This window comes from Trachemys scripta, chromosome 1, assembly GCF_013100865.1.
Source record: "Trachemys scripta elegans isolate TJP31775 chromosome 1, CAS_Tse_1.0, whole genome shotgun sequence".
NCBI lineage: Eukaryota > Metazoa > Chordata > Testudines > Emydidae > Trachemys > Trachemys scripta.
The window spans coordinates 59,164,074-59,178,838 of record NC_048298.1 but is presented as its reverse complement, the minus strand read 5'-3'; the positions used below and the strand labels follow the sequence as shown (position 1 = coordinate 59,178,838).

The following is a 14,765-nucleotide window of genomic DNA, read 5'->3' as shown; positions in this document are numbered from 1 at the left end:
TGGGGGGAGAGAAGCATGGCCAGAAGTGGAGAGACTCTGGCCCCGCCTCTTCCCTTCTGGCTGTGTCCCACCTCTCCCTCTCTATACCCATTCATAAGCTGCCCCCCATCTATGGTGCTTCCCTTTTTTACTAAAAAAATTCAGCTTATGAACGAGTATATACGGTAATCTTTAATGAAAGATTAATCTTTAATTCCTGGAGACTCCAGGCCAATCTTGAAGGGTTGGCAACCCTAACAAGCCCCCCCCCAGATCATCGCGTGCACACACACAGGAATGGGTGAGCAGGGGCTCAGACCCCACAGGGAGCAGGGACCACCGCAGAACCTGGCTCACATGACGGGGGCTAGATATCCACAGTCAGGCAAGGCCCCCCATTTCCCAGCTCTCATAATGGGGGTCAGGAAGAGGGGCTCAGACTCCTCTAGAGGGGCAAGGGGGCTCCAGATCCCAGCACATACACAGAAAGGGAGAATGTCTGGCTTACAGGTGCCCCTGTCCCTGTTCTCCCCAAGACCTGTTACTCAGCCCCATGTCCCCTTCTCAGTGTCCTGCCTCCAATCCCCTCAATCCCTCTCCCCAAAGCCTTCCCTCAATGCAACAACAAACCCCTCTCACCTCTATTCCCTTCACATCCTAAAATGCCCCTCCCTTGCCAGCAAGCATTCACATCTTTATTTTATTTTTGATTACATTCCCCCCAAATAAAACCCCCTCACAGAGACGGATTTTAGGAATAGGTCTTCCAGACTTTCCCGGATTTCAGCCTAAAGTAGGATTTAAACTGTCACTGGCTGGGTGAGTTCAGGATCCAAGTCTTACTGCTTATCCCCCTGAGCTATAATCCAGCTGCTGTGATAGCTTTCCAGCTACAAATCCTCTCAACCTTGCTCTCTGCACATGCTCAGTGTGATCTGCTTGGTGCTAGATCAGGGGCTCTTAAACTGGGGGTCGGGATCCCTCAGGGGGGTCGCGAGGTTATTACATGGGGGGGTCGTGAGCTGTCAGCCTCGACCCCAAACCCTGCTTTGCCTCCAGCATTTATAATGGCCTTAAATATATTAAAAAGTGTTTTTAATTTATAAGGGGGATTGCACTCAGAGGCTTGCTATGTGAAAGGGGTCACCAGTACAAAAGTTTAAGAACTACTGTGCTAGATCCTTATTCAAGAGCCTAAGCAGAAAACCAAACTCTTTTGCTAGTAATGTTCTGAATTTTGTTACCCCCTCGGGGCTAGAGGGTCCCCACGCACTCTCTAGGGTGCCAGGATCAGAGTCATGATTTGATCTCTAGATAAGTACATACACAAGAGAAGCGTCAAAAGAGGACAGGTATTTAGAAATTTGGTCACCATTTCGAGTATACTCAGAAGAGGACTTCCCATCCAAAAAGCCGGAATCTTTAAATATTGACTGGATCCTGAATCAGAAATGGACGCTGTAGTATGTTAACATTTTATTGTAACTTTGCATTAATAAAAAGTTTTTAAAAAGCTATTTATTTCAAGGGGATGTCTCACGGGAACCCATTGACCAAAAGACCCCAAATTTGGATCACTACCCATATCCCATGCGACACATCAAATTTCAAGATAACCTGAGTAACCAGGTAGATTTTTTAGAGTACTAACAAGAATTGTCCTTTAAACACAAAGGGCTTCTCAACTGCTGATACTAGAGCGCCACTATAATAAATAATAGAATGGCAGCTGTTACAGGATAGATTCAAATAAACTTCTTCCTGCTTGCACTGTGCCAAAAGCATCACTGTTATAGATACTCATTCCTTATAAACTTCTGAACTGGGAGTTTATAAATTTGCTGCAGTAAGAACTGCAAGATGAATCAATTTTTTTATTAAATGGATAAGACAACTTTTAAACCCCAAACTCTTCAGAAAAGATCACATCTTTCAGTACACGACTTGTTGCAACAGCCAGTTCAAATCTTATACTGTATAAGTAAAACTTTTCCTAGTCTTTGCAATAAAAATATTCTATAGCTGCACAGGTGGCTTTATCACCTACTTCCCTTTAATACTGTCAGTCATATGCACAATGAATGAAGCATTTACCTCTATAGTATATCATACCCATTGAGGTATGTGTTCAAGAAATTAGTACTAAGAATATCTAACTGGCACTCCATCAAAGTCAAAGGTAAAATCTAATAGGAAATCTAAGGATTTTATTGCAAATCTCTGGAAAGTTTCCTTCTGAATGACACATTATGTAAACTTTAACCCCTAACAAAAAAGAAAAGATTAACTTTAATACATCCTGAAGTATGGGGGCACATTTTCTTGGCTACAGGTGAACTGAACAGTTTTAATATCACAGTGTCGAAAATGTGATCAATTCCTCTTTGCTGTGTATGACTTGCCTTAGCAAACGCTAGCACTGAAAGGAGCTGATTGGTGATGCTACATCAAATGGATCGCCATGCTGGGCATCACAAATAGAAAACTAAACTAAATCACAAAATGCCTTCAAACCTGCTGCTTTGACTTTGTAAAAAATTCCCACCTATGAATCCCTATTTCTAAAAGGATACAAAAATCACTGTCAGAGTTCTTCACACAACACATAGCAATGTAAGCAAAATATGATTCAACCAACTGTGGTATGGTTTTCTTTTAATTTTCTTTTCTTTTCTTAAAAACAGTATTCCCAATTGCCACTCATCTTTGAGGGAAAATTGTGCTATATTAGGTTATACTGACAGCTGATGAAGAAAGAAGGGGGGGGAGCATAGAAAGTGTACAGATAAGGGAATTAAGGTTTACACATTGGCCCTCTGAGTTTACTAAAAGGAGTATATGAATTGGAGAAACTTCTCTTGAACAATAAATAAATCCATCTCTTGAATTTTAGGTTAACAAAACTGCTTGTGAGAACTATACATGAAGCAGTTGGAGGAGGGAAGGGGAATCTGAAACACCAAATTGGGTCTCTATGGGCTTATTTGAGAATGTGAAAAGGAAAATATATAATAAAAGATAATGCTGACAAAAGTATTAAGGAGGAAATGAGCAACAACAACAACAAAATCTTACATGTGTGTATACTCTAATGCTAGAAGAATAAGTAGTAAGCAGGCTGAGCTAGAGGTTTTCATTATTGAACAAAATTATGATTTAGTTGGCTTTACAAAGATATGGGATGTGACACAACTTGATCAATATAGAAGAATACAATTTCTATTGCAAATACTAAGAAGGAAAAAAAGAAGGCAGAGTAGCCTGGCATACCAAAAATACATACACAGAAATATGGAGGAATGAACAGCAAAAAAACCAACCCTATGTGAAATGAATGAGAGATACACAGCACAACGTCAGAGTTACAAACACTAGAATTAAAATCTGACTGGTCAACCACACACCTCATTTGGAACTGGAAGTATGCAATTAGGCAGCAGCAGAAACAAAAAAATACAGTACAGTACTAAAACGTACACTACTAAAAAAAATAAACTTTCTGTGCTTGTTTCATTTAAATTAAGATGGTTAAAAGCAAGATTTTTCTTCTGCATAGTAAAGTTTCAAAGCTGTATTAAGTCAATGTTCAATTATAAACTTTTGAAAGAACCATCATAATGTTTTGTTCAGAGTTACGAATAACCTCCATTCCCAAGGTGTTTGTAACTCTGAGGTTCTACTATACATCACCACCTAAATCAGTGAGTAAGGTAGAAGAGGCATTCATGGAGCATGTACACTATAGTTTTGTTGTCACTCTGCGGGGGTTAGAGATCTGGAGTGTGTCCTTGGGGTTCAAAAGCATTCCAGAGATCATCTGGCTACTGCAGCATACCAGAAGCAGATGTTATGACTTATTAGACTCAGCAGAAGAGTATCTTTTCTGATTCCCAAAGGCATCTGCTATCATAGCTCAGAAAACTAAATCAAAACTACTCCTACTTAACTCTGATTGCATCAAATAATTATCAACGTCCATGAAAAAGAACCCACTGTCAACCAATAACACAATAAAGACATTTCACTAACAGTCACTAAGATGACTAGCTTGCGCAAAAATGATAAGGCCTAAACATTAATTATCTCTAAAAAAGCATCTTTTTGCTATTTCTCCCCGAAGCTTAAAGATTCACACATGCCTTAAGAGTCAAAAAATAATTGATAGTAGCCAACTACTGCAACGCTGACTAGACTGTTTTCCGAAAATACGCTTGTTCCATATGCCAGTGTGTTTGACGTATACATTTTCCACTAAATATATCTTTCTTTGTTGAAAGAATGACAAAGCTAAGAAAAAACTGGCAAGACCATGAAATAAAACGTTCAAAGAACTGAATACTATAATTAACCATTATTTTAAATAGGACAATTTAATATAACACAAATAGAATCTGCATAAAGTTAAAATTTAAAAAAATGCATAGTACTATAGGAGCAAGATTCTCTGGTCTGCCAAGTTTATTTTTGCACTTCTCTCACAGTAATGCAAAGATGACTTAAAGTGGCCAAAGATAATCAGTGGAGAATCCCTCGTGTGTGGGAACTCTCCACCAGTGAAGGCAGCTCTTCTACCTCCCTGGCCAGTCATCTCCCTCACTTGGTACAAGAGGAGAGGTAGATGTCAGCAGCATGGGGGGGGGGGGGGGGAAGGGGAGTGAGAGGGAGACAGATTGAGAGAAGACCTCTGCAATGCTTGATCCTCTGCTGGATAATGGCATAAGTCAGACATGCTCCCCTGCAGTTCTAACTTGTGTTAGGGTTTTGGATCAGGGAGCTGAAATCAGCTCTCTCATGGCACCCCACACCACTGCTTCAGAGCAGAATTTGGGGAGGATGGAGAACTTGCCCTTACAGAATACAGCTATGTAAATTAAGCTCCAGTACCAGGTTTTAGGAAAGTATTTAGGAGGTTGAAAAGAGGCTTACCTGTCAAGTCTTCTATTGGTAGTGATATATTCCAAAAGCAAACCTGAGAAGACGATACTGACATGCAACTATGGGGATGTACACACAGTATACTCAGAAACTGTTTTCCAATGTGATATATATGACCTGGTGACCAGGACCCATCTGGAACTTCATCATATTCATTGATCTGATTAACTTCTTGACATCTAACACAGCTAGACCTTCATACTTTACTTTACACGATAAATAATATGGACTATCCACCAAAGACTATTTCTGCTTCTGGTACTGTTTCTAACAGAAATTCCTTCTACCGTGACCCATTTAATGACGCCTGTGGATGTCAGAGGATAAAGAGTAGATGAGGTGGAGAATGTAACATCAAGATGTATCTCTCTTGTTCACTAGCTCCAGTACTCATGCTGACAACAAATGGTATCAATTTTCCAAAAAATAAGAGTCACTGTCTCCCAGAGGATTTCTGGTTGCAAAACAGATCCTTATGAATTTATGCTGTACATTTTGATTTACAGGAGGATGATATTACAGTTTCAAGATTAATCTCTAGAAATGGACTCTAGGAAGAGTATTTTCTAACAATACTGCGAGGAAGTATGAAAGATATATCTGTTTAAGTAAAATTTAAATTCATTCTCTGTCTTGACTGTTGTGAGCAAGGAACACTTGGATTTTTTTAATTTTTTCTTTTTGGCAGTGTTACCTGTCTATTGCTGAAGAATAGATCTCCTGTGAACTGTAGGGTTGCAAGAATCAAGGATTTTGAGGTAAATTAAGCACAATACTGAGGCTCTAGCAAAACATGTAGTAACTAAGGAAGTTCTTAGGGTAACTGAGGATGCCTTAAGTCTTGGAATGATTTCTATCTTCCATTTATAAGAGCATAAAAAGAGACAAGATCAGAGACAGAAGGAGCTAAATCATGGAGGGCCCTGAAGGTGAGAAAGAATTGCCTGTATTTGATTCACAGAGCAATATGCTGACAGGAAAGGAATTTTAAGAAGGGTTGATTATGTTCATAGCGCTGATCAAAATGGATTTACACAGTAAGTTTTGGACTTATCTGTTTATGCACTCAGGGACACACAAATTAAAAGTGTGATCTTCCAGTACCTATCTTGAATTGGTCATCATTTCTGCTTTGAGTTTTTGAGTAATTTATCAAGTTTGTTTTAACCTGGCTCTAATTTTTTACAATTAATATGTATTCCCCAAGGTAGCATTCCACGTAAATGTACTTTCCTTCACCCAGTCCTCTCCCATAATCTCACTGGATTCAGTTTATTAAGAGGGAGTTTTTGTTAGGTTTATAGTAAGCCAAAATAAACTGATTGTTTAAGGCTGACTCAAATTATTTATACCAAGAATGAGTCCCACCAGAGATAGCAAAAGGAGATGCAACCATACAAGTTATCTAAACTATGTTTTCTCAACAAGAGACAACCCAATAATTTAGTGTCAAAACAAATTAAAATCTTAATTTACAATATAAGTACCTTTAATCTTTCTGGAAAAACATTAAAAGAATGTTTCAAGTCCATCTTATTTAACAAAATTTCTCTGAAATGGACATGTAGACCTAGGAAGCATAGTAGCAAGATAATTATCTTGTGACCCTATTAATGGAAGCCCAAAATCACCCATTAAGGCAAAGATTTTCACTAGAGGATGAGTGTCAAACATGGAATTTGTCCCTCTAACTCTACTTATGGCTAACTGCTGTTGATTATCATCATTAAAGATGGCTGCAGAAGGAAGGAGGAAGTGTCATGCTTTTCATGAGCTGTCATTTTATATAGGACTATTCTACTCTTATCAGTAAATCTGCTGCTAAAATCACCTTTGCAACGCTTGCTTTTGACAGATAATTATACAGATATAAAATATTCTATTCTGGATTATAAATATTCTATTCTAGATTGTCAACAAATCATGAACAAAATTAAGTATACTTTGCAGCTATTTTATTAATTTCAGATCTAAAGAAAAAACCATGAACACTAAAGGTTTTCAAGTGAAAAGTGCGTAGTACAAATTTTAATATTCATAACTCATGAAGAGTGTAGAAGTAAAGCATCACAATGGAACTCCTACCAAAAAAAATCACACAGTAACATGATGTTCACATTAACAACAAAAAAATCATTGAGTTCTAATAAAATGGAAAAATCCAACAGGTCTGAATACCCGTTAATAATTCTGCATGAGGACATTAAAAAATAACCAATTTTTTAATTTGTATATTCGTTCTTTAAAACACTTCCACCTAGCAAAAATATGATTAAATATAAGACTTTTCACTGGAGTCCATGTTTTGCGTGCGCACACACCAAATTATATATTATCTACCATAAAGACCAGTTTAGTAAAATAGTAAGACATTTATAAACATTTTTCCACAACTTTATTTTTAAAGTTGCATTTACCTTTTGGTGAATAAAAAGTCTTCAAATGTGCTGGCTAGTTCTGGCCACATACTGTCAAATTTTCCAGAAGAGGCATGCTGCCTTGCAACTGGCAGTCCAATAGAAAGAACTTTAAGAAGAGAAGACACTGCTAGTTTCCAAGTGCTTTCAGAGGGGCAGGCATACTTCAAGCTCAGAGGTATCCTCTGTGTCTGTGAAGAGAAAGTTCAAATAAGCTTTATACTTCCTTGAAGAAACGTAAGAGCGAGATACATCTATGGTAAAGAAAATCTCCGCAGGAGATCTCTAAAGATATGTTACACACAAAAAAAGTACATTTCCCTCCATTTTCTGGTGGGACTTGGGATGCTCTCTTCTAAATATGATTATTAGATTACTGATTGTATGCCAGCTGGCTAAAGCACAGATCTGATTAACCAAATTCAAGGTTAGAAGTGTTAAGAGTTAATCTATTAGCAATTACATTGGAAAATTACCTGCTAATTTTCTTTTCTAGACTACATCTATTGTCTCTGCTAATCCTGACAAATTGGTTCCTGTTCCCTCTGCAAATAAATTGGGGGTAGTTCATCACTATGAGGGGGCTCTGAAGAAGTTAGCCCTGTCTACTTTGGAAGAACTGTTGTGATTACATGAATTTGAAGAAAAGGCCATAAGGAATTCAAACTTCTTGCAAAATGTAAAAAAATGAACTATATACATCATTCATGTGAAGCATCTGGTCATTATTAAAAATAAGAGGAGACAGCTTAAAAAGGCCAACAAACTGTTAAAGGTGGAACGGAGTAACAGAGATGTCATCCTGAGAAACAAAATTAGCAGGGATAAGATTTTCCATTCTCTGTCATATGACTTTTGCTAATCCCAATGAGTGGGAATATAGCAAGTAATTAAATAATTTAAAAAGGAACAGATAGAGAGGAGTTGGAAGGAAGACTGAAAGGTGAGAGTAGTGCTGCCAAGTAAACGGGAAGTTGTTTTAGAGACCATCAGCTGGAGCACCATTCTGCCACAGAATGCAGATGTGGAATCCTGAAGTCGCAGTGCCTTGCAAACAGAGAGAGAGAGAGAGAGAGAGGGAGGGGATATTGCTGCTTTAAAGATTTCTTCTGCAGATGCTGAAGTTCTCTCTGTGCCCAGAATGTACTCACACATCTGGTGGAAGGGTCAAGAATGTATTCCCAAGGCTTTGTACGTTTCAATGATACAACATTTAGGGTATGATTTTCAGAAGTGCCCAGGGTTGTGCTATCTGCTCTAATTAAATCAATGGTTAAATTCCCATTGATTTCAGTGGAAGCAGTTATGCCATGTTTTGTTCAGAATTACGAACATTTCAGAGTGATGGACAACCTCCATTCCCGAGGTGTTCATAACTCTGAGGTTCTACTGTATAAATTTAAACAAATGATCTTACTTCAGTTTACTAAGGTTAAAGAACCCATAATGTGATGATTTGGAAAATCTGTCTTTGAACGGTTTATGAATTTAGGTTGATCATCCAGACAAGGGACAATGGAGGGTTGCTAAACCTTGATGGTTGTCCATTCATATGTGAGTAACTTCTGGTAAAGGGTTGGCTGAATCTAGGTGACCCGGTCTTCTTCCAACTCCAAGGGCTAGCATTTGAAGGAATGGAATTTCAACAGAAGCAAAACTGAGAGATCAAGTTTTAAAACCACATAGCCTGAGAGACTTGGGGGTGGGGAAGAGGACTCAGAGAAAGTACTCACAGGAAGAACAAAGGAACAGATTTTTGGAGAAAGAGGAGACATCTTTGACAGGAGGATCAGCCAAGATAAAAGGAAGCTGGCTGGAGGACAAAGACTTCATGATTTGGAAGAGAAGCCTGAATGTAGGGATGGAATCCAAAAGAGGAGACCTAGAACCTCAAAAAGTGATCTCCAGTTTGTGAGGAACATGCCAGAGTAGTGAGGAAAGTGAGGCAGGGGATGGTGTACAAATGTTTTATTTTTTTTACTACATGTATATTTCTCATGCTGTCTAAAGCAAAGCGTGATTGGTTTTGGAACCTCGGCAAATTCTGTATGTTAGGTGCTTCCCCATCACAAGTTCCTGAAGGGGAAACCAGTAAGCCAGAGTTCCCACAAGTTTTAAGAAAGTGTGTGTTTAAGCCAGTGGGGAATCTGGGAGTGTGGGGGAGTCTGGCACTGGTCACAGGGCCTAGGCAATTGCACTGTGGAATCTCCACTCTCAGAAGGTGGTGCTAGATGAAGGATCTGCACCGCGAATGTGTGCCCAGAGATTCAAAGACAATGGCAGTGCCAGGGCTCTGTTCAGAATCAGGAAGCTTAAAAAAAAAAAAAACAGCCCCAGCATGTGTACCCAAACTAGTGGCCTCTGAGTATACAGCAGGGAGAGCTTTACCAGGGCTGTGACATACACCTTCCCCCTTAATCTCCACCACAGGTTCTTAAAACACCAATTTGATTGTCTATAGCTTAAACTCTGCAGAAAGAGTTTAAGTAGTATTTGTGACACTGCACCCCATATTCTTCATAGTGATATTATTATATATTATATGATTATGACATAATTATGATGCTTTTTGGACAAGATGGGTCATGTAAGGAGTCATTAGAAAAATTATGGTTTGCTGAATAGGATTATCCCATTTATATGCATGTATCATTTTTGTATCGAAAGTTATGAATATTGACTATGCATCTGTATTTCACATGTAGTCACACCTGGGGCAATGCCCACTTTCAGACTAGATAGCTGGCTAGGAAGGACCTATTCATAGGTTACAGACAGCTGCAGCGGCACAGGAGCCAGCAAAGAGAGCTGTAAACAGGGGAGTTTGAGTGGGAGTTCGGGGGGGAGACTAGAACTAGGCAGAGGAACAGACAGGCTAGCAAAGAGAGTGTGTGGTGTTCTGGCAGTGTTGTGGTGCTCATTGGGGATTTGTTTTGCGGTAGGTGGTGGTGTTTTGGTTTGGTTTGTGTTTCCTGGACTAACAGGACTTAGGTGGGAAGACTATGACAGATACAGAGGCAGCAGTGGTAGTGACCCAAGCAGTGAAAGACACAATGAAGATGACTGGATGTGGAAGCTGCAGTATGTACATGATCCTGGAGCGGGTACCTGAAAAGAGTTTTATCTGCATGAAGTGTCGCCTGATAGAGCTGATGGAAGAAAAGATCCGAGGACTGGAGATGCAGGTGGAAACTCTGGTTGAGTTTAGAAGGGGGTTAGAGCAGATGATGGAGCAATGACATAAGGAGGCTGAAGGGAAAAGCTCAGACTTGTAGATAGAAGCAGGACCAAAGAACTCTGAGGGGAGACTGCTGGGTGAGGAAAGTGGACAATGGAAGCATGTGACTAAGAGAACCAGGCAGAGGAAAAGACAGGCTAGTGAAGGAGAAATAGAGATCAGGAACAGGTTTGCAGAGTTGGAAAATGAAGAAGGGGCACAGCAGGTGGTCACTGAAGGTGGAAGGGCAAGGAAAAAGAGAAGAGCAGCTAGTTCTATAGGAAGAGGGAAAGAGTCAATGGAGATAATACCACCAAAGATGAGCCCCAGGAAGATACAGGATGGGTTACAGAGGATTGCAAGGGAGAATAGGAATCGAGAGGACTTGCAGCCAGAGGGAACAGGGGATAGACCGGAGAATTGCACCATCACCAGGAAAGGGTAGGTCTACATGACTGGGGACTCCTTACTGAGAAGAATAGACAGGCCTGTAACCAGAGCTGATCCAGAGAACAGAAGGGTGTGCTGCCTGCCGCGTGCTAAGATACGGGATGTGGACCTGAGGCCGAAGAGGATCCTAACAAGAGCGGGAAAGAATCCACTGATTGTCCTTCAGGTGGGAACAAATGATACAGCTAGATTCTCGCTGGAACGTATCAAGGGAGACTATGCCAGGCTGGGGAAGATGCTTAAGGAAATTGAGGCTTAGGTGATCTTCAGTGGGATTCTGCCTGTTCCTAGAGAAGGGCAACAAAGGTGTGACAAGATGATGATCAACAGATGGCTATAAGGAGGACTTTGGGATGCATGGCCACTGGGAGGCATTCATGGACAGAGGACTATTCTTTCAGGATGGACTTCACCTGAGTAGGGAGGGAAATAGACTTTTAGGATGGAGGCTGGCACAACTGATTAAGAGAGCTTTAAACTAAGAATCTGGGGGGAGATGGTTGGGAGATGTCCTGGTAATCTCCACGCTGGATTTTAACATTGAGAGGGAAGAAAACAAAGTAACAGCCGTGGGTAGGAGAATGGACATAATGAGGAAGGGTAGTGTAGATACCAGTCTAATAGGTGATACTGGCGGTAGAATGTCTGTGCCTAATCAGGTAAAGAATGTGAGTGAAGCCAAACAGTAAAAATTAAGATGTTTGTACATCAGTGCGAGGAGCCTAGGTAACAAAGTGGAGGAACTAGAGTTACTGATGCAGGAAGTGAAACTAAATATTATAGGGATAACAGAAACACGGGGGAATAGTAGTCATGACTGCAGTACAGGTATTGAAGGGTATGTGCTGTTTAGGAAAGACAGAAATAAAGGCAAAGGTGGTGGAGTAGCATTGTATATCAATGATGAGGTAGACTGTAAAGAAATAAGAAGTAGTGATGGAATGGATAAGACAGTCTGTCTGGGCAAAAATCACATTGGGGAAGAAAACTATTAGAGCCTCCCCTGGGATAGTGCTTGGGGTGTGCTATAGACCACTGGGATCTGATTGGGATATGGATAGAGACCTCTTTAATGTTTTTAATGAAGTAAATACTAATGGTAATTGTGTGATCATGGGAGACTAACTTCCCAGATATAGACTGGAGGACAAATGCTAGTAATAATAATAGGGCTCAGATTTTCCTGGATGAGATAGCTGATGGATTCCTTCACCAAGTAGTTGCTGAACCAACAAGAGGGGATGCCATTTTAGATTTGGTTTTGGTGAGTAGTGAAGACCTCATAGAAGAAATAGTTGTAGGGGACAACCTTGGTTCAAGTGATCATGAGCTAATTCAGTTCAAACTAAATGGAAGGATAAACAAAAATAGATCTGTGACTAGGGTTTTTTTTATTTCAAAAGGGCTAACTTTAAAAAATTAAGGAAATTAGTTAGGGAAGTGTATTGGACTGAAGAACTTGTGGATCTAGAGGCAGAGGCCTGGAATTACTTCAAGTCAAAGTTGCAGAAACTATCAGAAGCCTGCACCTCAAGAAAGGGGAAAAAATTTATAGGCAGGAGTTTTAGACCAAGCATCTACAACCAGAGAGGTGATTAAGAAAAAGCAGAAAGCCTACAAGGAGTGGAAGATGGGAGGGATCAGCAAGGAAAGCTACCTTCTTGAACATGTAGGGATGAAGTGAGACAAAGGCCAAAAACCATTTAGAGTTGGACCTTGCAAAGGGAATTAAAACCAATAATAAAAGGTTCTATAGCCATATAAAGAAGAAGAAAACAAAGAAAGAAGAAGTGGGACCAATAAGCACTGAGGATGGAGTGGAGGTTAAGGATAATCTAGGCACGGCCCAATATCTAAACAAATACTTTGCTTCAGTCTTTAATGAGGCTAATGATGAGCTTAGGGATAATGGTAGGATGACAAATGGGAATGATGATATGGAGGTAGATATTACCACATCTGAGGTAGAAGCCAAACTCGAACATCTTATATGGGACTAAATCGGGGGGCCCAGATAATCTTCATCCAAGAATATTAAAGGAACTGGCGCATGAAATTGCAAGTCCATTAGCAAGAATTTTTAATGAATCTGTAAACTCAGGGGTTGTATCGTATGACTGGAGAATTGCTAACATAGTTCCTATTTTTAAGAAAGGGGAAAAAAGTGACCTGGGTAACTACAGGCCTGTTAGTTTGACATTTGTAGTATGCAAGGTCTTGGAAAAATTTTGAAGGAGAAAGTAGTTAAGGACATTGAGGTCAATGGTAATTGGGACAAAATACAACATGGTTTTACAAAAGATAGATCATGCCAAACCAACCTGATCTCCTTCTTTCAGAAGGTAACAGATTTTTTTAGACAAAGGAAACGCAGTGGATCTAATTTACCTTGATTTCAGTAAGGCATTTGTATGGTTCCACATGAGGAATTATTAGTTAAATTGGAAAAGATGGGGATCAATATAAAAATTGAAAGGTGGATAAGGAACTGGTTAAAGGGGAGACTACAACGGGTCATACTGAAAGGTAAACTGTCAAGCTGGAGGGAGGTTATTAGGGATCGGTTTTGGGACCAATCTTTTTATTACTGACCTTGGCACAAAAAGTGGGAATATACTAATAAAGTTTGCGGATGACACAAAGCTGGGAGGTTTTGCCAATACAGAGAAGGACCGGGATATCATACAGGAAGATCTGGATGACTTTGTAAACTGAGTAATAGTAATAGGATGAAATTTAATAGTGAAAAGTGCAAGGTCATCCATTTAGGGATTAATAACAAGAATTTTGGCTATAAAGTGGGGATTCATCACTGGGAAGTAACAGAGGAGAAGGACCTCGGACTATTGGTTGATCACAGGATGACTTTGAGCCGCCAATGTGATAGGGCCGTGAAAAAAGCTAATGCGGTCTTGGGATGAATTAGGCAAGGTATTTCCAGTAGAGATAAGGAGGTGTTAGTACCATTATACAAAGCACTGGTGAGACCTCATCTGGAATACTGTGTGCAGTTCTGGTCTCCCATGTTTAAGAAGGATGAATTCAAACTGGAACAAGTACAGAAAAGGGCTACTAGGATGATCCGAGGAATGGAAAAACTGTTTTATGAAAGGAGACTCAAAGAGCTTGGCTTGTTTAGCCTAAGCAAAAGAAGGCTGAAAGGATTAGGATTGCTCTCTATAAATATATCAGAGGGATAAATATCAGGGAGAGAAAGGAACTATTTCAGCTCAGTACCAATGTGGACACAAGAACAAATGGATATAAACTGGCCATCAGGAAGTTTAGACTTGAAATTAGATGAAGGTTTCTAACCATCAGAGGAGTGAAGTTCTGGAACAGCCAACCAAGGGGAGCAGTGGGGGCAAAAGACACATCTGACTTTAAGACTAAGCTTGTCAAATTTATGGAGGGGATGCTATGATCGGATAGCCTAATTTTGGCAATTAATTGATCTTTGACTATTAGTGGTAAATATGCCCAATGGCCTGTGATGGGATGTTAGATGGGGTGGGATCTGAGTTACTACAGGGAATTCTTTTCTGGGTATCTGGCTGGTGAGTCTTGCCCACATGCTCAGGGTTTAGCTGATCGCCATATTTGGAGTCGGGAAGGAGTTTTCCTCCAGGGTAGATTGGCAGAGGCCCTGGGGGTTTTTCGCCTTCCTATGCAGCGTGAGGCACAGGTCACTTGCTGGAGGATTCTATGCACTTTGAAGTCTTTAAACCATGATTTGAGGACTTCAATAGCTCAGATATAGATTAGGG

The 14,765-nt window shown here is 40.0% G+C and overlaps 1 protein-coding gene across 5 annotated transcripts in view; it reads right to left on the bottom strand.

The window, feature by feature from the left end:
• Positions 1–14,765, bottom strand: part of MON2 (MON2 homolog, regulator of endosome-to-Golgi trafficking) — a 190,954-nt gene that overhangs the window by 33,858 nt on the left and 142,331 nt on the right. For all 5 annotated transcript variants that reach the window (XM_034770422.1, XM_034770386.1, XM_034770405.1 and 2 more), the window contains one exon: positions 7,332–7,522. In XM_034770422.1, coding sequence (XP_034626313.1) covers positions 7,332–7,522 — 191 coding nt within the window. The remainder of the gene's footprint in view (positions 1–7,331; positions 7,523–14,765) is intronic.